General features: G+C 39.0%; 1 protein-coding gene across 2 annotated transcripts in view; it reads right to left on the reverse strand.

Annotated features, from left to right (window-relative positions):
- Positions 1 to 22: 22 nt before the first annotated feature.
- march5 (membrane-associated ring finger (C3HC4) 5) overlaps positions 23 to 25,983 on the reverse strand; it is a 34,330-nt gene continuing 8,369 nt past the window's right edge. The window contains exons 2-6 of one of the 2 annotated variants that reach the window (XM_046870376.1): positions 16,024 to 16,226; positions 5,324 to 5,454; positions 5,042 to 5,225; positions 2,880 to 3,031; positions 23 to 1,967 (exon numbers count right to left, since the gene is read on the reverse strand). In XM_046870376.1, coding sequence (XP_046726332.1) covers positions 1,851 to 1,967; positions 2,880 to 3,031; positions 5,042 to 5,225; positions 5,324 to 5,454; positions 16,024 to 16,226 — 787 coding nt within the window. In that variant the 3' untranslated portion in view covers positions 23 to 1,850. Of the gene's footprint in view, positions 1,968 to 2,879; positions 3,047 to 5,041; positions 5,226 to 5,323; positions 5,455 to 16,023; positions 16,227 to 25,983 lie in introns of both variants that reach the window. The other variant, XM_046870367.1, reaches the window with a different exon arrangement.

Genomic DNA, 25,983 nt, shown 5'->3' on the forward strand with positions numbered 1-25,983 from the left:
ATAAAGACCATAAACCATGTCAACCATTGGAAAAATACATTTATTCACAAATGAACATAAATCCATAAGCTGTATCTTTATATACAAGTCATACATTTATACATCACTGCTTGGTGTTTGGCGTTTATCATTACTAACTTGTTCCAAGAACACGTCAGACACAGTGATTAAATGGCAAGCGGCTGGGTTAAGATACTCCAGTGGCTTTGATTAAACTCTTGTTTTCTAAGTAGATTAATATTTTCTAAATTAAATTAGTTAATTGTATAAGTGCTGTAACTTTTTAATATTAAAACCTGCCAAAGCAGCTACTCAGTATTCAGGAGTGAAATGACTGCAGCAGGTTTTAAAAGCACAGGGTGGTCATTTATTGGCATGCTGTTTGTCCCAAAAAAAAAAAAAAAGAAATATAATTTATGAAATACACTGATAGCTGTAGCAACACTTCCTCTGTTCCAATCAGATTTTATACAAATATCAATTACAAGGACAAGAAGTTACTTATCAGACACGGTCCTAATTCCCAATTTTCAGTATTCGAATGAATTCAGGCCACATTTCCTGAACTAAACTGCAGAAGTGCATTTCATATTTATTCCTCCTTCCCCTGGAGAAAAATCCAGCAGACAATTCTTCACATCAGAGGGAGAGCTTTTGTTTCAGATGTACCATGGAGAACTGGATTCACCACTTCCAGCTCAGAGTAGTCAGGATCTGAAAGATCGGAACAGTGATGTAGCGTGCGAAAAAAAAAAAAAAAAAGTCCATACATCAGAGGCAAAGGCTTTTCTGGGAGCTTGATATTTTTCCAAACCGCACCGTGATGCACATCATAGTCGTCATTCACTGGGGGCCATTTTTAGGTCATCAAACAACACCAGAAATGAGTCAGCTTGGTGGTGCTCTAAATCACATCTTATATCTGAACTTCAAGCAAATTATTCTTAAGAAAATAAAGCTTTTTGGGGTGAGCAATCTTACACCGCACCCCTTTTTGTGTGGTCTCTCGGGTCTCTCGAGTACCAAAATAGATGAGTAAATCCGCATTTTCCTCATCGTACCAAACTGATGGAGGCTTTTTAAGCTTGAAGAAAGATTTTACATTAGTCATAGTGTAGATACTCCAGCTCTCATAGCACCTCGCATTATTTTGCGTCTGAGACAGGGTTCTGGATGCACGTTAATACTAATGTAATCTGAAAAGATTGCAGTTTTACACCAGCCTCAGTGTGCAGCCACAACCCCATTAAAATGCAATGCATGCTGAGCATTATTACAAGTACACAGTTCTACAGCAGAGTCACTGATTAGTTAAAGTGTGAAAGAACAGTCACCAAAAGGCAAGATTTTGGATCCTACCAGCAGAGTAGTGTTTATAAAATCAGTCATTTACATAAAACTCTTTTAGAATTTCACGTGTCCTACTCTTCATTTAAAAATACCACAACCTATAAAATACAGAGAAGAAGGAACCTGGCCCAGCTCTGATTAAAACAGCGGAGAGGAAGTCGTCTGGATCTTGTACATGTTGAGAAAGGAGAGGAAAAAAACAAAACAAAAAAACAATCACATTGTCAGGGAGAGACACGACTGAACAGCTTACATTAATCATCGTCCACCACTCTGTCCACTCCTCTCCTCTCTCATACACATTCCTCACGTCGTAGCAGCTGGGAGAAAGCCTGTTCCAGCAACACTCATCTGAATCTGCTCTGCAGCATGCGCACACACACACACACACACACACACACACACACACACACACACACACAAACATTTTGCAGATGGCATGGAGGTCTCTTTGATGTCTCAAAAGTCTGTAAAGGGCTGTGGACATTTGCTTTGGCCTCTCAGGCCTCCTCCGGCTCGGGGAAGTCGAGGATCTTGCGATGGGCTTGGCGGAGGTACTGCTGCTGTTTGAAGTAGACCTTAAACGCACCTTTAATGGCCACGAACGCGATGCCACCCTGCAGAAAGAAGACGCATTGTGATGCACTAGAACTGCTTCAGTACAGGACACTGATGAGACAACCATCTTCAAAACTACATCGATTTACATTTAACGCCTTCAGTAAGTGTCTGTCTGTAAGTGGTTACTATAGAAATAACGCATTAAAACGTATCATGTGTAGCTGGGACTTCTGCCAGACCGGCCTAATTAATACGGCGAAATGAATATACAACTCTGCACCAATTAGAATCGAGGATCATATTGGCAAAAGTTTGAGGACACCTGGTTACAAGTACGGTATGTTTTTTTTGAGCATCGCATTCCACAATTACTACCAATTCGCTCTTATAATTCCCTCCACTCCTCTGGGAAGATGTTCCACAAGGGTGTTAGTAAAGTTGGGTACTGACGTATGTGAGGTGAAGAGGTCTGGGGTGCAGTTAGTGTTTCAGAGCTGAAGATCTTCCTCGACAAAGCATGTAAACCGTATCTTCACGGAGCTCGCTTTGTGCACAGGGGTATCGTCATGCTCGAACAGGTTTGGGTTTCAAAGTTCAAGTGTATGTAAAACTTTATTACAAAGCTTTGTTGTAACATTTTGGAGAAGAACCACATATGGCAGGAAAGGTCAGGCGTCCCAATACTTTTGTCCATATAGTGTGTGTTTAATCCGCTTTCTATGAGCGTTAAATCCTCCCTATTTTCATAACACGCCATGAAGTAGCTCACCAGTTGTCTTTCACTAGCAACATTAAGCACTGCAACAGTTGTTTTCTTATTTTATATGCCATTTCTTCCAGCTTGAATGAACTCGCATTAAGTGAGACTCAAACACAAGTCCAGCTGCCCTTATTAACTGTCCTACTAGCAAACCTGGATCAAAGTTTAAAAGGAAAATAAATAAATAAATAAATAAATTCCAGCCTACCAGGATGGTCCTCTGCAGGTTGGAGTTGACGCGGCTGAACATGAGCTTGCCCACGATGGTGGCGATGGTGGGGAACACCAGCGCTCCGCACAGGATCCGAGTGGCCGATACATGATCGGCTAAGGGACTTGCCTCAGCAGGAATTCTGGGAACTGGACAACCAATCCCTGCAAAATGTGAGTGGTCCAGATACAATATACATAAGGCAACAACAGCTGGAGGAAGGATTTACTGATTTACTGATTACTTTCTAAGTATTCGTTGAAGGATTCTGTAGTATATCAGTCAACTTGTCCGATTCCCCTCCCTGCAGTACTCGGGTGTGTACGAGAGGTCAGATGGAGTGTGTGGAGTGAAGTGCTGACCGATAGTTAGACTAATTATAGCACAGAGCTGCTGAATTCTCAAATCACGCAGTGTTGATTAAATGTTCTATGACGCCACGGCGTGCATTCAATTGACACGCTCATAATGATGTGCTTGATGAAATGCTAACAGCTCATTCACAGGGACTCGTGTGGAAGACCAGCTACACAAAGGAGGCTAATTATCAAAAGAAAAATAATAAAGAAAAATAACTGATATAGCAGTGTATATGGTTTATGTAAGGGGGCGATTGTTTAAGTCAAGTCAACAGTGCACCAGGTTGCACTCGATGCACTTTATGTAGCTTTATGTAGCGTGCTGTAGCTCTACATTGTTTAGTGCAGCACCAGGGTTCTGGAGAAACGTTGTCTTGTATGTACTGTGTACCACTGTGTAAATGACAATAAAAGCCTGTTGACTTGAAATAATTCCCACCTTACATAAACCATATACACTGCTATATCAGTGTTATCCTTTTTTTTTATTTGATACTATTTAACCAATGTATCACACAGGGTTCGAATGTCAGCACTTTTTTCTTTTTTTTGGTTCTAATGTTAACATGCTGTGGTTTTCATTTATTCATCACATTCTGCCACCATGGACGAATCACTGTGACACAAGAGGAACAAGAGGAACGTGTAAAGACCTCGAGTCAGACCAGATCACCCTGCGCTAGACTGGTTTCCTCTAACAGCACAACCACTCACGTTTAAAGTATTTCTTATTAGATAAGTAATTCTTCCTAATTATAGGCTTCCTAGAGCTTTTTAAAATCCTACAAAAGCAAATATATATCTGTGTGTGTGTATTAGGGGTGTATGATATATTTGTCTGCAATAATATTGTGAGTGCTGTTTTAACGATGTGCGATTTGGGCCAAACCCGAACAAAACACACCTACGTCACGTGACGCAGTAGTCAATTATACTCGTGTGCATTCAGTGTGTTCTTTCACTGCATGGTTCAGTCTATTAAAATGCATTTAGATTAATCACAATTCGTGTGTACATTATCATTTCATTTATTTAATCAGTATCACATGAAAAGTGCTGTTTGTACAGTTTTCCCCAAAAGTCAGCTATTCAAATAGATTGTAAAGCCCCCCACCCCCAAAAGTGTGCATTATCTTTGAGTCAAATTCTTGCGTTTAATCGATCAATTAGAAAAATACGACATTTTGGTTGTTACCAAGGCAAATGTAATCTGAATTTTATATTCTAATATCAATTTTATGAAGGTAAAAAAATGCCCATAAGGTAAAAAGTGATTGGGAACTGACCACCACACAGAACGTGAAGAGTATCAAAAGAATGTAGGAGTCAGATGTCCACAGCAGTTATTAAGGTACCAGCAGCACGATGACACACTCAGCAAAATATTGTCTAATTATCACTATTGATCAAACCACAAAAAAATATTGAGAAATACATACACACATTTCAATAAATATATGATTCATTGATTTGCTCCCTTCAAATCTGTCTTACACAATTGGTACTAATGGCTGACAGAGAAATCTGGGTTGTTTCAGACTATGGTGAGAGCCGGCTAACCGTTTCCCATCAAACACTTACACCATCTGCGCAGCACTAAAACGAAAATTATCAGCAATGCAGTAGTTTTTGTTCAGGCGACTCTCAGTTGATAAGTGCACGAGAGTGTGTAGGGAGGCAGCTTTTAGGTTCAGTAATCTTCCAAATGAAATATCTGATCCAGCACTTCCCAGATGTTCTATAATCAACAGTAAGGAAGCACAGAGCAGACACTCATGCAGTCATGGATGGGACTCTTACCTGGGAAGATGCTGTTGAGGATCTGCAGCTTGTTGGAATATTTTCTCCACAGACGCAGCACATAGTCCTCCCAGCGTATCATCTTTCCCAGAATGAGCATAACTGGGATAGTGGGCAGTCCAATAAGAAGGAACAGTGGATCAGCTCTCTCCATCACGTCCAGTCCCTCCTTATGACCAACCACCTATGAGAAGCAAAAACACACAAGTCCATTCCATCTCTTTTTTTTCCCCTCCATCCTGAAAGCAATTTTTAAACAGGTTTTTGTCCGTGAGCGCTCACCTGCATCACTGTGACGGCTCCATATGTTACCGCAGTCCAGTAGATGGAGCCCACCATGATGCCAGCTGCAGCAAACGGGCATGCCTTGGAGATAAGTCTGTCTGCCAGGTCCAGCACGTACACAATGGGCCCTGCACAGAGGAAAATTAAGAGAGACAGACGTTAGATTCCTTTTTTTCCCCCCTCAAAAATTCAGCAGCAAAAACGTTTACTCAACAAATATATAAAGCGGAAATTGAGTTTTTTCTTTAAGGTGTTTATTACAAATTTATTTAGATGACTTCAGACTGGACAATGAGCAGGCTATGTAGGTATTTATAGGACATGTTTAGCCCAACTGATATTACAAAGAATTAGAGGAAGATACAGAATTACAGAACCAGATGACCAGACGGTTCTGCCTCTCCAGCAGGGGGCAGCAAATCATTTCTGGCACATAGCAGTCGACACATGCTCAGTAGATTCACTTCTTGTTTACTAGCTGATGCTAAACTTATTCACTATACAAATTTCAGTTCTGGCAGGAATGCCCAGTTCTTACATAAGCTAAACCATGTGGAAAAATATCAGAATTCAGAACTGAATGCTGCAGCACTGGGGTTGGGAACAGAATACAACAATCACCACCACAATACATTAATATATTGTAAGTTCCTACCAGGATGATGTTTGTGTGTTTGCTCAAGCCGATCACGTGAAATTCAGGCAGTTTCACTACTGCATTCTTTAGACTAATGGTTTCTAACCCTGCCCTGTATAGTTTATGGTTTCCTTCGATAACATATTTAATCAGAAATATTAGCATGTCTTACCTAAGTGGATGTGGGTGTGTTAGAATACGTAAAGAGAGAAATGATTAGACGTTCATTACATTACAGTCTTGGAGATTACAATTACAATGTAATGACATGCATACTGACGCAATGGGGAAATGTATGAAGCCTGTTTCTGTCTAAATTCCACACAGTGAATCGCATCGAATGGAATGTAAATTTACTGGTACCAACTGCAGCTAGGGCTTAAGCTGATTGACTGTTGCTCCATGAATGTCTAATTACTTTGCAATTTATACACGGGTATAATAAACGTTCACCAATACCGTTGGGTGGAATCCGACAATTGTAAAACACTCGGAAGCAAAGCTGCAATCAACCCAGGATGAATAAATCCAGAGCTACACTTACCATCGCTTTCTTTCTGACACACACTCACTCAGTAAGACATATTCCATGTTACCAGCAGGCAACCTGATTTCCTACCCCGATCCTAACACATTTAGAAGTGTCTAGAAATGGCACTAGACTTGGCAAGCAGGCTGTGAAGAGGCTGCTGAAAATTCACCAAGTAGCGAAGCAAGAGTTTTTGAGGAAAAAAGAACAACATTTATTTTTCAGACCAAGTCAAAGCAAGGACGTGCTGTGATTTACTGAAGGATGGAGCTATTAATCCTACACACACTGGTCTTAATGAAACTCCCGGCTGCTTCTTCCCTTTTAAAAGCAGATTGTGTGGCACCGTTGCCATAGCACCGCAGACTGGCAAAGAAAGAATCAAGTGCTCCAGACACTAGTGAGCGCCTCCCTTTCAGTTCATATCCTTCTTTTCACAGACAGCAGTGACAAAGCGTCTAGCAGCGTTAACTCCACGCACATGCCCAAGTTACACATTACAGGTTTAAATAGGTGATTGCAGCCCTCTAGACAGCACTTGGAAATCACAGCTATTTTCACTGCCAGCCACAGTAAGAACACAAACATATTCATCATGTCCAAGTGGCTAATTATGAGCATTTACCATGAGTGGTCAAATACACTGACCACTGCCATGACTCACTTAATATACACTGGTACAAGCATAGTAACTTGGGAAACTATGAAAGCATGTGATACAAACAAGTTATAAGAAGCCCTTATTGAATAGTCTTTTTAAAAAAGAAAAGAAATCCATTAAAAACACCTAAAGCTAACAATGTGTGCTCCATTTACAATATAAATGCTCTTCAGGAAAAAACAAACAAAAATGTAATCTCGTAAGTATTTTAAAGCTTGGACAGCTTTTGCATTTAGACATCAACAATGCCGCTACTTTGCAGGCCAGTGCTTTAAATGATACCTGCCTGTGCCAAGCTAATCAATATCCCTCACTGGAAGATCTATTCCTCTCTGATGACAGCGCCGGAATCTCTGCTTCTTTCTCTCCATCTAAGCATTACGGCATGGCACTGTAGGCAAGGCTGGGGGTGAGAGCTATCCCTAATGGCTATTGGAAAAAAGGAAAAGCTGAGCCATTTGTTTCTACTGCTGGCCAAAGATGACATATTTAACAATTTTTTTTTTTAAGTGGGTTCAGCACCACCCTGAGCTAACACAAAAAGAACAAACGATCCAAATAAAATGACAAAGACATTCAATACAGTTTCTACCGCTCTTCTATAAATGTACCGTTCTTGAGTCAGGGTTCCTTAACTTTTTGGAGCCAATAAATTGCATGCAAATTTTATTACAATTTTACTATTACCTATTTAGGATTATTGCAGCCCGAGGGCTTTCATTATCTGAACTTTTCACTTAAAATACTTGCAGATCCCCTTGTTTCTGGGTTAAGGTTTGCATTAAACTAATTCGATACACCCACGTAGTCATGCAGGCTAAAAGCATAAGAAATCAATAACCTTTGATAATTCTCTCCACTAAAATCTCTCAGATCCACTGGTTAAGCTTCATGCACACCACTTTGAGAAACACTGATCTTGATGATGGAGCATACATTCAAAATTTATATACAACCCGAATTCCGGAAATGAAATTGAATTTTTTTTTTATATTTGAATAAAATTAAAACTAAAACTTTTAAATCTTATGAGCCAATATTTTATTCACAATAGAACATGTTTAAATTGAGAAATTCTACACTTACGCACTAAATGAGCTCATTTTAAATTTGATGCCTGCTACAGGTTTTAAAAAAGTTGGCACAGGGGCAACAAAGGGCTTAAAAAGCCGGAAATGTTTAAAATATTCAGTTGGAAGTACATCTAGCAACTAATGGAGGTAATTGACATCAGGTCTGTAACATGATTAGCTATAAAAGGTATGCCTTAAAGACGCAGAATCTCCCAGAATTAAAGATGGGCAGAGGCTCTCCAATCTGTGAAAGAGTGCGTAAAAAGATTGTGGAATACCTTTAAAGAACAACGTTCCTTAACATTAAATTGCAACAATCACCTAAAGTACATATCAAAATAATTAGAGAGACTGGAGAAATCTCGGTGCGTAGGGGACGAGGACAAAGACCTTTGTTGGATACCCGTGGTCGTTGGGCCCTCAGTTGACACTGCATCATTTGTTGGCATGATTGTGTCACTGACATTACTAAATGGACCCAGGAATACTTCCAGAAACCACTGTCGGTAAACACAATCCACTGTGCAAACTGCAGATGCCAGCTAAAGCTCCATCATGCAAAAAGGAAGCCATAAGTGAGCATGGTCCAAAAGTGGCATTGTGTCCTGTGGGCCGAGGCTTATTTACTGTTTTAAAGAGGAGAAATGTTCAGACGAGTCCAAATTTGACATTCTTGTTGGAAATCACAGACACCGTGTCTTTCAGGCTAAAGAGGAGGGAGATGTCCCAGCGTGTTAACTGGTTCAAAAGTCATCATCTCTGATGGTACAGGGGTGCATAAGTGCATACAGTGTGGGCAGCTTACATGTTTTGGAAGGCACTATTACTGCTGAAAGGTATATAAACGTTTTAGAGCAACAAATGCTCCCCTCAATTTGCTGTTGCACAGCATTGTGTATTTCAGCAGGAGATTGCAAAACCACATACTGCAGCTATTACAAAATCATGGCTTCGTAGTAGAAGAGTCTGGGTGCTGAATTGGCCTGACTGCAGTCCAGATCGTTCACCTATTGAGAACATTTGCTGCATCATTAAACAAGAAATATGTCAAAGACGACCACACACTCTTCAGCAGCTGGAAACTGATTTCAGGCAGGAATGGGACCAAATTTTAACTGCAAAACTCCAGAAAACACACAACCTCAATGCCCAGACATCTTCAAACTGTTTTGAAAAAGAAGAAGAGATGCTACCCCTGTGCCAACTTTTTTGAGACCATCAAATTTAAAATGAGATAATTTTGTGCATAAAAGTGTAAAATTTCTCAGTTTAAAGATTTGTGTTCACTATGTTCTACTGTGAATTAAATATTGGCTCGTGTGATTTAAAAGTCTTTTAGTTTTCATTTTATTCAAATAAAAAACAAACAAACAAACAATCCCAACAGTTCCGGAATTCCGGTTGTACATAATGTTAGAACCTTAAAAGCAGACAATCCCTAGGATCAACAAATGCACACACATCACACCTACTATTCATATTCCTCACCATTAGGAACTTGGTACATATTTATTGTGTGTGTAAAATAAAGTGTACTGGATAGGGCTGCAGCTATCCTTTATTTTATTCATTGAGTTAAATATAATAACTGATTATTCCATCAATTAACTCAACTAATCGGATAAGAAGTATTGTTTATTAAACAGCAATACCAAATATACAAGAGAACATAAAACAGGTCTCTTACAATTAAGTAATTTATTTTCTTTTTAAAAAAGTTTATTTTTATTGCTAAAATTGCATATAAAAATATCTGAAAATTAAACACAGTTAGTGCATTTAATTGGCAAATTACATCAAAATGCAAATACAAATATATAAATAAAAAATATTAATTTCAAATGAATTATATATATATATGGTGCGAAAAAGTGTTTCTGATTTCCCGCTTCCTGATTTCTTTTTTTTTTTTTTTGTCACACTTTAATGTTTCAGATCATCAAACTAATTTAAATATTAGTAAAAGATAACAAGTGAACACAAAATGCAGCTTTTAAATAGGTTATTATTGAGGAAAAACAAAATTCAAAACTACATGGCCCTGTGTGAAAAAGTGTTTGCCCCCATTAAAACTGTGGTTTATCACACAAGTTTAAATTTCTCTAGACACACCCAGACCTGATTACTGCCACACCTGTTCACAATCAAGAAATTTCTTAAATAGGACCTGCCTGACAAAGTGAAGTAAACCAAAAGATCTTTAAAAGCTAAACATCATGCAGAGATTCAAAGAAATTCAGAAACAAATGAGGAAAAAAAAGTAATTTCGATCAGTCGGGAAAAGGAAATAAAGCGTTTCTAAAGCTTTGGGACTCCAGCGAGAGCCATTATTTACAAATGGCAAAAATATTGAACAGTGGAGAACCTTCCCAGGAGTGGCCGGCCGACCAAAATTACCCCAAGACTCATCCAAGAGGTCAAAAAAGACCCCACATCATCATCCAAAGAACTGCAGGCCATACTTGCCTCAGTTAAGGTCAGTGCTCATGACTCCACCATAAGAAAGAGACTGGGCAAAAATGGTCTGCATGGCAGAGTTTCAAGACAAAAACCGCTGCTTAGCAAAAATAAAGGCTCGTTTCATTTTGGCAGAAAACATCTTGATGATCTTCAAGACTTTTGTGAAAATACTCTGTGGACTGACGAGACAAAAGTTAAAACTTTTTGGGAGGTGTGTGTCCCATTACATCTTGCTTAAAAGTAACACAGAATTTCAGAAAAAGATCATAACAGTAAAATATGGTGGTGGTAGTGTGATGCTCTGCAGCTGTTTTGCTGCTTCAGGACCTGGAAGACTTGCTGTGATAAATGGAACCATGAACTCAGCTGTTTACCAAAAAATCCTGAAGGAGAATGTCTGGCCATTAGTTCGTGACCTCAAGCTGAAGCGATCTTGGGTTTTGCAGCAGGACAATGATCCAAAACACACCAGCAAGTCCACCTCTGAATGGCTGAAGAAAAACAAAATGAAGACTTTGGAGTGGCCTAGTCAAAGTCCTGACCTGAATCCTATTGAGATGCTGTGGCATGACCTTAAAAAGGTGGTTCATGCTCGAAAACCCTCCAGTGTGGCTGAATTACAACAATTCTGCATAAATAAGTGACCAAAACTCCTCCACAGCGCTGTAACAGACTCAAGGCAAGTTATCGCAAACGCTTGATTGCAGTTGTTGCTGCTAAGGGTGGCCCAACTAGTTATTAGGTTTAGGGGCAAACACTTTTTCACACAGGTGCATGTAGTTTTGCATTTTGTTTTCCCTCAATAATAAAAACCTTCATTTAAAAACTGCATGTTGTGTTTACTTGCATTATCTTTTACTATTACAGTGGAACCCGGTTATGTCGATGTCCTAGGGGGTTGCCAAAAAGGGTTTTGGAGGGTTTTTTTTCACACAACAGCGTTGCCACGATTTGTTAGATGAAGGCATGCTATAAAAATAAATACAGTACATGTTTGTTAACTGTCAGGAATCCACCTGCCACGCCCCCTTCGGCAGAGCAGGTGCTTTCTCGGCCGCTTTCTCTGAAGCTCCCGGCTTCAATCGCGCACATATGGTGCTCGTTTATCATCATCACCAGCTCCTATTTAAACTTCCACACTCTCACTGTCCGTTATTGTTGGTATATGTTGGTTCACGGCGGTCGTTGTTATCGCTCATGCGTATCCCGGTACGTGTCTTCCCACCGGCACTCTCTCAACGGCTGCGCTTTTCTTCCCAAAGCCGCGCGCCCTACTAACACTACGAACACTAGCACTAACTAACAGCAGAGATTCACCAGTATACAATACAACACCTGTAGCATCTGTAAGGCTTGATTTTTACCCCCTTGTGCTCGAGATATCAGGGTTCAGCGACATGGAAAAGTTGACATAACCGATAAAAAATGCTTAGACAAAGCAAGAATTTGGCGGTCCACTTCAAAAATGTCGACTAAAAAGGGTTGTCGAGTTAACCGAGGTCGAGATAAGCGGGAAGGGGGCAAACACTGTTTTTTATATATATATATATATATATATATATATATATATATATATATATATATATATATATATATATATATATATATATATATATATAAAAAACTTTTAAAACTTTTTCGTTTTCTTTGGACCGGATCTTCTCCTCACTCCTCACTGTTTTCTCAGTGTTGCTCCATTTTTTATTCTGCAGCATTTTCTATGTTTACCTGTCCAGAGCGATCCAGAGTCTAACAGGTGGTGCGTCAGTAATGATGGTCCCTAAGGAAACAGTGTTCTGCGTGTAAGACTAAACGAATAATAAGTAAAGAAATGATATGCCTCAATGCTTTTTTATTATTCAAATTATTCAAGTTACTCAAGGAATCATTTTAGCCCTAGTATACAGTGAAAACATCTCTGGAGCTGCTGCAGGGAGTCATACTCTGTACACACAAGGAGTGGAATACCAGTCATCCTGCTACATCTCAGTTTAAAATCAATAAAAAGAAAAACTAATTCTATACATTTTAGGTGTTGTAACTGCTGCATGTATACCAGCTTTTGTAATATTTTACTCAGCATATAATTAATGTTTTGTGTATACTTGGGGCGGTAATAAAGCATAAAGCTGACTGCACTATACACGGTCCTTTTCTCTTTCTGTCAGCACTTTGATCAGTAAGGTCAGCTGTGTTTGCTGACTGCTGGGATGCTGCTGATTATTTTTAGGCTTAAATTTGAGTGGTTCATATAGCAACTACGCAGGAGGTGGAGTTGCTTGCAGGGACCCTTCTTACAACACAAGCCCATTATTCTTCTTTGCCCTCACATCAGAACATCTGGCTAAGATTTAAGACCATGCTTTTTTTTAAATAATTTTTTAAGCAGCTTCTTACACATGGTAGACACAGTTATGATCAGAACGTGTGCATCTTCCCTTTATTAAGCCTGAAGCTGCATACTCCTGCAAAGCAACAGGAACTCACTCTCAAAATGTATCCCAAATCAAATTTTATTTAGCAGACATTCAAGTTGGAAGAAGGAAATGTTTAATGGCTAGGGAAAGATTCATTATGAAAAAAACAAACTAAAGAAGCCTTTATACCCAATCTGTCTCCCTCCTCCCCCAGCCACCGCCTTTCTTTTGCAAGGTGAAAATGGCACACATGCAGTGCAATTTCACAGCTGGCCACAGATGAGGAGGTGAAATGATACAGGCAGAATTGTCCAGAAATAAACCAAAATGAGCCTGACACAGCCAGACAAGTAGACAAGAATAAAGGAAAATGGAGAGTGAACAAAAAGTAGGGTTTTAATAAGGCAGTCTGAAGGTTATTCGATCCGTTTGCATAAAGCCACAAAGACTGTCTGCAACACACAGGGGGGAAAAATTGATGGAGAGAAATCAAGCAGACTCATCTAGGAGCGTAGGGGATTAATGGAATCAGTAATGGCATCTGTGCGGTGCAGAATAAAATGTCCAGTTTGTATTTACAGGAAAAACATTTCCATAGTTATCCATAGTGTATCAATGATTTCTGAAAGCATACATGCCCTAATGTGTTTAAATAAAAAAAATACAGCACAACTGGGAATCAACCGAACCATGAATAACTGAACATGAGTTAGAAGGACATGAGTCATATAACCTTGGTACATATCTTATGGACTATCATTTAGTTGTGTATACACAGACAGAGAGAGAGAGAGAGACACTTAATGAGAATGACGGAATGTATATGCGTGGGGCGGCAGACAGAAAAAGAGAGAGAATAAAGGGAAAAAAAAAGTGAAAAAGTGAAATTGAAAAGAGTGAGAAACATTACAAATAAAATCAATCAAGGGATAGAGCATGAAAGAATCAATTATAAACAAAGGAAGGGAGGTAGAAAGAAGCAAACATAGTTTTAAACAGTGCATCAGGATGACCGGACTACATTATATGCAGGTATAAGTTGTGCCCACCAGATACAACACATCATGTCAGGCAGCACAGCAAACACACTATAAATAGCTCATTGCATGTTTACTGGCACTACAGACACACACTATCTTCTGATTATCGCCAAGTCTGACCAGGGGCTGCACAAACCTCAAACCAACAGCAGGGGTGGATTAAGTAACCTCGCCTGAAGCTCTATAATTTCCTGTTCTACTATAATCTCTCTGAAAAAAACCCACCGGTGTGTATATACATGTGGTGGGATTTTAAAATTGCTACCAGGTTCATTGATTGATACAGACCAAAGACAGGTATAGACCATGTTATGTCAGTAAAGACTTCACCATGGACACAAGAGATTACTCTTTCCTAGGAAGCTTTAATGTTCCTGAGTACACCCTAACAACCATTTTGGTTAAGGAATCAAACAGACAACGAAGCAAAATGAGAGGAAAGTCGTCACTGGAATAAAACGACTGAATATTATGGAACGTCAAATTCCAATTGAAGCTGTAGAGGACTGGAGAACAATTAGGCTGAATCATGGGACAACATTCTTTACAAAAGGATAAGGAAATGAGGCACCGGTGCACATATAAAACCTCCCTGTGGGAAAGACCCTGGACCCACAGTGGTAGGGATTAAAGCTTCATAACATAGCAAATATCTCGTACTGCTCTAGTGTGCTGCTGTGTTGAAACCGCAAGTGGCCATGAGCATTATTGTTAAAAGTTGCGGAGTTATAGTCTTAATCTGTCTTTCCTTCATATTTCTGAAAGCTGGTTTAATACCTGCACACATCCTGGCAATATCATTGGACCTGTGTTTTCTCCACTCTTCCCTTGTCTTAGTAGCAAGATTTGTAAGATGAATTCACCTCATCCTTGGCTTTCCATTCCACTGCCAAAAGATTTTAAATGACATGCCTGGGTTTACTCATTGCAGGTTGTGTTGGTCTTCAAATCATTGGTCTACATGTTTGGCCAAAATAATGGTTTGAACATTAAAGTCTCAAACATGAAGCAAATCCAATCCAGGGGAAAAAGATTTCAAAATAATGTTTTTATTATCAGCAGTCGTCTATGACTTCATGCTTTATTAAGCTCTAAATGAGGTTTGATAGAAGCCAAATTCTTGTGCATTACTCAAGCAGCAATATATTTTGTATACTGTGTTTTAGCTAAATTTGGCTTTAAATGAGGCTCTCCAGGCTCTAATTATGTCTTCAGCATGCAGGCAGTGTGTGAAAACTGGAGGTGGCAAGCAAACATACCAAATATAACAAATCACAAAAATAAAAATTATAGCACTGCAAAAAAATTGTGTTTAGTTGTTTCACGACAGGACTTTAGTCCCTGACAACAGACAAAATTATACCATTGTAATTATCAGGAATATCCACAAAATAACCCGGAAAGCACAGCTATTCTAGATTTTACAAAGAGAGGCACTGTTTGCAGAAAACCACAGTCATAAACATCTCTTCTACAGTTAATGTACAGAGTAGCAATGAGTCAGAGACCTGACAAGTCCTTTGGAGTCAACCACATATCCAAGTTCTCATGTGGCTTTGGCGAGGGGAACTGCGGTAACATTTCTTACCTGCCTCTTTGCACTTTTCTATTTACTAATCGACACATTACACACACACATATATATATATATATATATATCATAATATCTAACCAAATGGAGTGTGTAAAGGAATAGAAAGCTGTTTGTATGTCACTCTGGATAAGGACGTCTGCTATATGCTTTAAATGTATCAAAAATATCAATCACTAAAATACAAACAACAAAAACATCCCGAAGTTAAAGTGACTCTTTAACAGATGTGTATTTGGGTAATGGATTGTGCTCTTTAGAGGGTAAACAGTAGAATCAATTCTCATACCCAGTTTGGGGAATACAATGAGGTACTCGGCGTTGCACTGAGGACAGGCCACACGTGCTGTGCTGTTGCCCCGCTGCTTTTCATCCACCCAGCGTTGCAGGCAGGTTTGATGCACCCACTTGGTGGAGCCACGGCATCGGCACGGCCGCACCCACTCGGCAGTGCGATCATCTTCATCTGTGGCGAAACACACCCAGCAACTCCTGCACAACAGAGGGTTGAGAGAACAATGAGAAATGCACATTCTGTTACAAGGTCTAGTATCCTGTCAAAATGCTCCAGAGCAAGAATCAGGTCCAGTGATGGTAGCAATCATTGAAGATACGCCCCAAAGCAATTTAAGAGGTTTATTTTTCAGTTTGTTTCAGTAAATTCTTTTACCAGTAAGTGTTTAAAATCACCTAGAAAACAGCATACTGAAAAAGGAAAATTTTTAATGGATGTGAATCACTATTGGCTATTATTATGAATAAACCCTCGGTGATTTGAGTAACACAGCCAGTTTGGGAGGAGAGGGAAAAGTACTGTCTTGTGGGTGTGTTGATATATTGGCTTCACTCCAGATGCACGTTTCCTTAAAAACCCTGTAGAACTAGATCTTAAGAATACGATACAAATGACAGTTTAAAGAAGTTTAGCGTTTGCACTTTGCGAAACTTCCAAATGACCTCGCAAAAGTTTTGTATGGTACGTCTTTAAACACAAGCATTTGTTTTAGAATGAGGTAAGAGTGAAAAATGCAAAGAAAGCCATCACCTTACAAAAGAAAAAAAATGAGTCAAGTAATAGCTCACTTAGTGATTGCAACATTAAACAACAACAAAAAAAAAAAAACAACCGTCATCTGCCTAAGAAAGTATAAATACAAGGGAGGAGTGCAGGAGCAGGAGGAAGCAGAATGAAAAAGAAGGACGAAATGAGAGCGAGAATCATTACAGAGCAGCACTGGAAGGACAGCCCAGGATTCTGCGTCAGTGACTAAGCACAAGTAAAAAATAAAAATAAAAAAATAAAAAGAAAGCATAAGCTCAGCATCACAAAGAGAAACTCCGTAGAGTGAAAAACAGAAGAAAGATGTTAGGAAACTTGAGGACACAAAAGAAAACCCATTAAATTCATCAAGGCAGATTTGGCCAGCACTGTGGCCTGCCACTTCATAAGTGCAATTTCCTGCCTTAACAAACATCCATCAAATAAAAAATAAAAGGAAATTTCCACAAAATAACCCAGAAAGCACACAGCTATTCTGGATTTTACACAGAAAAGCACCATTTCCAGAAAACGTTATCACGAACTGAATTCTACATTCAGTGTAAAAGAGTAGCAGAGACCTGACAAGTCCTCTGGAGTCAAACCCGTGGCTCACGTGGCTTTGGAGTGGGGAACTGAGGTAACATTGCTTACTTGCCTCCTTAGCTCTTTTTATTATTAACTCATAACACATTACACAGCAATAACATCTAACCAAATGGATTGTATAAAGGTACAGAACGCTGATTTGGCAACGTTTATATCTGGCAAACCAAAGAAAAATAAACCCTATAAACCATCATTAAAACTAAACTAATATCAACCAACAGTACAGAGGATTACACAAACTGCTTTAATTCCTTTTAAACAAATTCAATAGATGATATCATTTGGGAGGAAGAAAAACAAAAATCAAAAAGCATCCACACTTACACTAACTTTTACACCTCACATTTCTGCAACCATCTTAGAAGATCTTCTCAAGGGACAATACTATAGAAATAAAGCCTGGATATATTTTAAAGTACCGTAATGTCCGGACTATTAAGCAAACCAAAATATAAGCCACACCCACTGAATTTTAACAAGATTTTTATTTTGACCATAAATACGCCGCACCTGTCTATAAGCCGCAGGTGTCTACACTGAAACTAATGAACTTCACACAGACTTTAGCGAAAAACAGTGTCTGTTACACGGCTTGTATCTAAACAGTAGCCTACCAAGAAAGTCATTGTTCACTGTCTTCCTCCTTCCTTTCACAACTATTTCGTTATGTTGAAAACTGCGGCTCAGCCCAGTTTCTGAAGGGAGGGCATCATGTTTTGCTGTTTATCCCAGTCCATTATGCTACCATCAGCATGCTTGACTGTAGACAAGACAATTTTCTTGGAACTCTCTACCAGGGCATCACCACACATGCTGGACATCATTTAAGCCCATGCTGGACCACAGGACATGGTTCCAGTAATTCATGCTCTTGGACAGGTTGTCTTCAGCAAACCATTAGCAGGCTTTCTTGTGAGCCGTATCATGGCTGACCCTGCGCTCTGACCACAGCTTCCAAGCAAAACTGGGATATGCGAAGAACAAATTTCACTGTGCTGTAATGTATATGTGACAAATAAAGGCTATTCTATTCTATTCTATTAAGAGGCTTCTTTCTGGGATGACTACCTGCAGACCGACTTGTTGCAGCACTCATGTGTCTGTTTTTTTAAAGCCAGATTCTGCACCTGACGCACAGCATGAGCACTCAACTTCTTTGATAGACCCTTGTGAGGCCTGTTCCGAATGGAACCAGTCTTGGAAAACCTGACCACTATATTGTAATTTTCAGGGTGTTACAGATCTTCTTATAGTCTATGCCACCTTTGTGGAGGGCAACAATTCTAATTCTCAAATCCTCAGAAAGTCTCTTTGCCCTGAGGTGCCATGTTGAACATCCAGTGGTCAGTATGAGAGAATTGTACTCAAAGCACCAAATTTGAACTGCTTTAATACATTTTTATGGTCCTGTCAAGCAGACAAAAACATGAACATGATAAATAGGACATGTAGCTTTGCATGGTGAAGGGTGTGGCTAAGGGTGTGCTCATTTTTGATGCCTAATAAAATTTTCTTTCGGCTTCTCCCGTTAGGGGTCGCCACAGCGGACCATCCGCATGTTTGATTTGGCACGTTTTTACGCCTCCCCATTTATCCGGGCTTGGGACCGGCACTAGGGCTTGTGCAACCCTAATGGCTGGGGTTGGTGCCTAATATTTTGTTTATTTTCAGAGACAGTAAATCTGTACTGCAGTACAAACTGCAAATTGACTCAAATATATTAGTGTTGTTTCTATAGTATCGTCCCTTGAGAAAATACACTAAAATGGTTGCTGAAAAGTGAGGTGTGTGTAGTCACTTTTCTGAGATACTGTAATCCGGTCATGCTATTATGTCAGTTTCACTGTAGGTTGTGGTGCATGAAAGGACGATTACTTCAACAGTGCCATTTCATAAATTCTGATTAAAATGCATTTTCAAATAGAACTGTCCAATTTCTTCACTCCAGTAATCCTTTTTACATCATGCTGCAATTCTTCCAGATATTGCAATCCCCACTGTCTGGACTCCATGTTTCTCAGCAGAGGGACACAGGCTGCATTCAAATTAACCAAATTGTGAATACATTTGAAATAAATCTTCTTACAAAATAGATTACTATCCATCTACCACTGCTGCAAGCACACCTTATTTCTACCCCTGTTGCCGCATTATGGCTTACTGATCGAAAGACTGGCAGTTGTTTAGCAGTAATAATTTAGTTTAGCAGCAATAATTAGATTTTAGGGGTGTAACACAATTTACGGTTCGGCATGCATCTTGGTTTTTAAGTCACGCTTCAGTTCAATTTTGGGACCGTTAGGGGGAAGAATTGCAAAACAAAATTGTCATTTCTTATTAACGCAGTTAATCATTATTAACATTTGAACAGTTTACATTTTTAAAACAATTTAAAATCTAATGCCTGCTTGGTTAAATAATAAAATAATATTTTATAAAGAAAAAATCTAATCAATCATATTAATGCAACACACATACTGATTATTATTTTCTTATTGATTGTTTGCTCATGGCCTTTTCTTTTAGAAACTCTCAACATAATAATGCCGTTATGAAAAATGCAATACTGTACCAGGGTTTCTGCATGTTTCATCAAGTCAAATTTAAGACCGTTTGCAACCCTTTTTATATCATTAAGAATTAAATTTTAAATCTTTATCACAACATCAAAAACACAGAAATACCTTGTTAGCAACTGGCCTGAACCAAACCTTAAATAAAAGATTTTTAAGCCAAGTATTGTAAAATTTGCGCTTAGCCATAGCTGAAAAATAAAATCAGTTTTACGTCTGTGGTACAGAATGCTGAATGACTGCTGTCATTTGGTCGCATTTGTAGTAGCAATAATAATAATAATAATAATAATAATAATAATAATAATAATACAGCAAATTATATTAGGACTAGCGAAAAACAGAATCACAACACTACAGAAACAAACAAACAAAAACAGTGCTGCATGAACGTTTCAGTGAGCATTAGAGGTAGTTACATAGTCATCGAAAAATTAAGACCGTTTAAAATTATTTAGGACCCAGAACAAAGAATTTAAGACTTTAAGGCCTAAAATATTTACTTTTAAATTTGTGACTTTTTAAGACCCCGTGGAAACCCTGTGTACTAGTAAACGTTAGGAACTTGTTTCCCCCTTGTTAGGTATATTTGAATCCATCATGCCCCAGTTGTGTGCTGGCACTCCAGTTTTATGAGCTGTTTGTTTTCATTCCCGCACAGTCACATTTAGATTCCCGTTTCTGTAATTACACTGAACCTTGAGCAGTTGGTATTTCACTGGTTCATCGAAACAATGATTAATCTCCAGTATGTGTACAATATCCACCTAAACACTAATTACTGGAGAGCGTGGGAACAGAAAACGCAAATCAAAATAAACGCGATGTGTGCAGATACGCAGGAAGGCAGACGCTATTTTGAGCTCTTGTACGGATGTGGCCCACATGACCCCAATTAAGTGGAAAGTATCCAATATGCAGAATACCTCGTTTAATGATTACACATAAGCTGGAGGATGTTTAAAAATAACATCATGACTGTGCATCACAACTCTAAAATAAAGACTGAATGAAATTCAGTAGGAATGTTTATCGGGAAAAGTTTGACTTGTAAGGTTTAATTTTGGATTTAATGTCAAAATCATGACAAAAAAAAAAAACAAGTGGTGCAAGTGAAAACCTTTATAAATGTACACAGATACATGCTTTTGATTTTAAACTACAAGTCACATTCTCTCTCTCGGGCCATTCCTCAGCGGGGAGTCTCCTTTCTCTATATGCTCTCCGCCCACACTGGGGTGAGGTTTCACAGCCTGCTACGGGATGTTAGTGGAGAGTCAGACATGCCGCAGCCCAATCGCATACTACTCCATTTATAATTCAAAGCTCAGCCTTGCTATAAATAATGCAGGGAAAATCTCTGGTTCTCTGTCAGTATTGTCCGCCCCAGTTGGTGCTGCGACAAGAGGACAGTCGCTGCACTCCATCTCTCATGAACATTCTCTCAGGTGATTCTTTCCATCCAATGCTTCTGAATTAAACATGAACAGCAGAGCCGCTCAAATGACTTAGCACAACCCGAGTCTTATCTGACAAACTATTAACCTCTAGTACTGCTGGGTCCAAAGGCCATGAGGTGACACCATGGGACCAAATAACAGGAGTGTTGTCATCTGACTGGAATTCAATGAGCCATCATGAATATGCTTTCTAGAACATAAGATCATTTAGAGAAAGTGTAAATGACATCGATGTTTGCAGTTTCTCCCCCATGGGAAAATGAAGTCATCACTAAACAAGCTAAAATACTGGCACTCATGTGTCTTGGGATCTGCATCTAGTCACTGAACCAATCCATAAAGCACCGGAGGGGGGGTTCAATGGCAGAAAATCCTTCCAGGCAAACAGCTCTCTAAATGAACAAACATGGGAGTGAACGGTAAATTTTGCTAGATACAGAATGAGGAACAACACCACAAAAAAAAGGTCCTTGTCCCCCAAGCTTCTCTTATGTTTGTTCCTGTAACTCTGCCTTCCTCGTGACAGCTTCTGGACAGAGAAGAGCAGAAATGCAATCCACGCTGTGAAACGCAAACCTCTGTCAGATAACACACAGACGCCATACAATACAAACATCATATACTGAGAAAGGACATATTTTAAAAGTCTTATAGGTAAATGTTCTGAGAAATTTTGCAAAGTGACAAAATTTCTGTTCCCTTATTGAATTTTACGCAACATTTTTAGAAATGTAAAACTAATTCCGCACCAGTCTCAACCATGAACGCAAACCTATGTTCTAGGATTTAAAACAATTATACATTTATATATGTATAACTGGGGTTATTTTACCCCTTATTTTACCCCTTATTATTAACAGACTGCCACAAATCTGAACTGGGTAATGCTTTGCTAGGCAAAGGTCATTTTCTGTTCCTGTTCCCAAAAATTACCTCAGGGCACTTCAGTTCTGAGGGTTAACTGAATGATGAACCTCATGTTCAAAGAAAAGCTGACCAGTAAGGAACATTCAAAGTTTCTGTGCTGAAAAACTCCATGGCTGTCACGAGTTGGTCAGATGATAATGACTGATTAAGTATAGGATTAAAGAACCTTCATTATACAATCTCGCATGACGAACACGTTTTATGATTTTATTGTAATATTAAAAATCGGCTGCAAGAACACAGTCTAATGAAGACTTTAGATTTGATGTTTTATCCAATACATTTCACAATTTAGCCTCATTCTGTATTCTGGTACTCGTTTACTAGTGAACGAAAAAGAAAAAAAAACCCAGACAAACAAAGGCAATACTGCATAGCTGGGACACGCCACAAACCCTGTAATACAATTCTTCTTGCCTCAGAATTAGGAGTAAATTTACACACAAAAATGCCAGCTCCTTTAGCCCATTCCAAATCTTAGTAAATTAAAATCCAGTATCACTGTGTTAAATCAAAAGGTACAACTTTAATGACTGTGGGAACTTCTTCATCTCTGTCAAATTTCAAACAGCAGGGCAGATAAGTGGAGACAAGACTAAAGTCGAGTTTTACATTAGCAGTAAAGTGTATTGTCTCGCCCCGGTGCAGATCTGAGCCTGTGCAGCAGCTCGGCACACAGTGTTCTTCTCAGGAGCGGGATTGGTTACAGCAAAAGTACAAGGGGAGGAATGAGAAACGAAAGGTAATGTTCTCTCATGTTCAAAGCAAAGCTAAAGAACAGTAATCCTGTATTACACTAGATTTTAACATTTATTAGATTTATTTAAATATAATTTATTTTTTAACAAAGGCTTTAAAAATGAATTTTGACCATTATAATACTGAAAGATAAAAAGTTCCTAAAGTCATTGTTTTTACTACATATAACTGTTCAGTCTGGGCCCTAGTTAGATTAAACAAGCAGCGTTGTGCTGATATTCATTAAAACCACACTGGGACTCTGCTTATACACCAGCACTCCACTTACATTATGAAAAATTCCATTGATTTTGGTCAACTAAAGTACATCAAATCATTTCATTATTGTTTAGCAACTAGGTGTCTTTCTGAAAACGTTGACAAACGCACCTTTATTTATATGCCTTCATAGATTTCACATGTAATAAATGGGTTTAAAAAACAGTGTTAGGACTTTCCCTGAGATCTGTGATGCTGGGGGGAAAAAAAGAAAGAAAGAAAAAAAAAACCCACTTGCAGTGTCTATCAATGTACTCTTTTATAGTACTGAGCGATTTGAAACCTGTTTTAAGTTCAACTTTTCAGAGGGCCTTTTCAGGGTTTTTCCTCCACGGAGAATTAAAAAGTGACTGCCTCTCGCAAACTGTGCAACAAGCAAGCTTCCAGTAGTGTTGGGTGATTTCCCTGCTTAAAGACATTTGATTCGACTCAGCAGGTAATTAGCAGGTTTGGCGAGTGCCTTGTGAGGAAAAACACCAAACTATACTGAACTCTGGCCCTTTATTTGGTTACTCCTAGATGACGGCAACAAACCCTCAAAAGCTCTAGCTCCAACCTTTATTCTGAGGGGGGGGGGTTTCCCACTGGAGAACAATTCTACTTTCTATTTTGACACTAAACCTCATTACAATCAGCATTGTTAGTGAGAAGAGCGATCTCACTCTCGCATTCAAAATTAAGGTCCCAGACCTCTAGATTACCATTAACATTTCAGCATGTGCAGGATATAACCCTAAGGGTCTATTAGATAGCATCTGCAGGCTAGAAAAATGATCCTGCTCACCATTTTCTTTGCTTAGCTGCAGCCAAGTTACACTACACAGATAAGAGTAGCTACATCTTTTAGGTCTCTGGAGCAAATAGCCCTAAGGAACAACAGCTCATATTTTATATGCTTTAGGATGTTACCTAAAGAAAATTGGGAGCATAGTCACAGAATGTAATCATGATTTAAATATAAGGGTCCACACAGAGCTGAGCAGTTGAGCTATAGGGCGAATGGGGCCCAACAGTGGTTCTTTGTCCGTTGTGTGATTTGAACTCACAACCTATAAATAAACCACTTCTTATTCTTAAGCTGCATCTCTAAAGAACCTCATCAAAAGGGCTTCCCTAAATCTCCTGCTCTCTCGGACATATCCCTCAGGCAAAAACACAATCCACAAGCATTAAGATCTAAAGTCTGCTCTGAACTTGACCTGGGCAAATAAAAAGTTTACAAAGCCGACTGTGTAACGCATTTGGCATATTTGAAGAACTTACAAAACTAAACCAACAAGGACAGCAACCCAAATAATCGGCTGAGTGTAAACATCCAATGAAAAACTTAACATCTCAGCATATGAATAAACAATCTGCAGAAGTAAAACAGTCGCATACAAAAAACAGCAGGTGTTTAATTATGTATACCACTGATGTTTTGCTAGTTTTTGTACGTCTTGTCAGTTTGAAAAATGGACTCTGGTCACATCAACAAAGGTTTCTCTCTATGAGCCTAAGTCACATGACTCTGGGAACCTGGTGGATGCTTGATACAATGGTGATTCAAAACCCTAAGTGACATCAGGAGGCGGGTGTGTGTGTGTGTGTGTAAGATTCCTTTAATACAAAAGATCGGTGAGAAATTATTTGCCTCGATGCGTCGTTTAGCCATTTACACAGAGCATTGCGTTTCCCCACGGACCATAATTACTGACGCACCACCCGCTAAACTCTGGATCGCACTGGACAGGTAACTCGGAAGACTGAAAAGAATGAGGAACGAGGAGAAAATGCAGAGGAGGCCTCGTTTATACACCAATAGCATGAACTTCAATTCGACAAAATGGTTACCGTTGGATGCACCAAAATTTTTAGATGTTTACGAGAGGAAAAAAATGGCAAAATGACGAGAAATTATGGGCTTCCATAGGATTCAGGTCAAAGAAAATGACAAAGTTTCAAATCATTTCAAACTAAAACAAAGAACTCCATACTGTGCGTTTTATTTATATCTTTGTATTTGCTTTTTATGTCATATGGCAACTCAATCCACCAAATGGGTTTACCCATTGTTAATGTTGCTGGCAAATTAATAATAATAAAAAAAAAATGTATTATATATAAACACACACACACCAATATATATCAGGTTTTCTGCTGTGATGATGTAACGTGTACAGAGCACACATTCTATGTCTGGCCATCTTCTTTCGCTTCCATGGCTGCCTAAAGCAAAGCCATGGGCAAAACTGTTGTGATGGTTAGTGGACACAATGTTAAACGATGGGATATGCACAGAACAAACTCAGCTATAATCCATCGATTAAACAGACATTCTTGAAAAAATTTTACCACCACACCGATCCATACCAAAATATGCTTAAATCTGCATTTCCACAATCCTAAATCACGTATTCTTGATCATGTTTTAAGCTGAAGCAGTCTAGCCGTGCAAATCTGACTTCCTAAAGGATCTGAAACTGGTGCACCTAATAGGATTATTTTAGTTATTTGAAGGGGGGTGGGGGGGACTTCTAATTGCTGTCACATAAGCAAATCAGGGTTGGATAGTTGGCTACAGTTGACTTGTAGAGACAGCTGTGCTCCCCTCAAGAGCCCAACCCCCAAAACCCACACACGAC

The sequence above is a fragment of the Silurus meridionalis genome, chromosome 2 (genome assembly GCF_014805685.1).
Source record: "Silurus meridionalis isolate SWU-2019-XX chromosome 2, ASM1480568v1, whole genome shotgun sequence".
Classification (NCBI taxonomy): Eukaryota; Metazoa; Chordata; class Actinopteri; order Siluriformes; family Siluridae; genus Silurus; species Silurus meridionalis.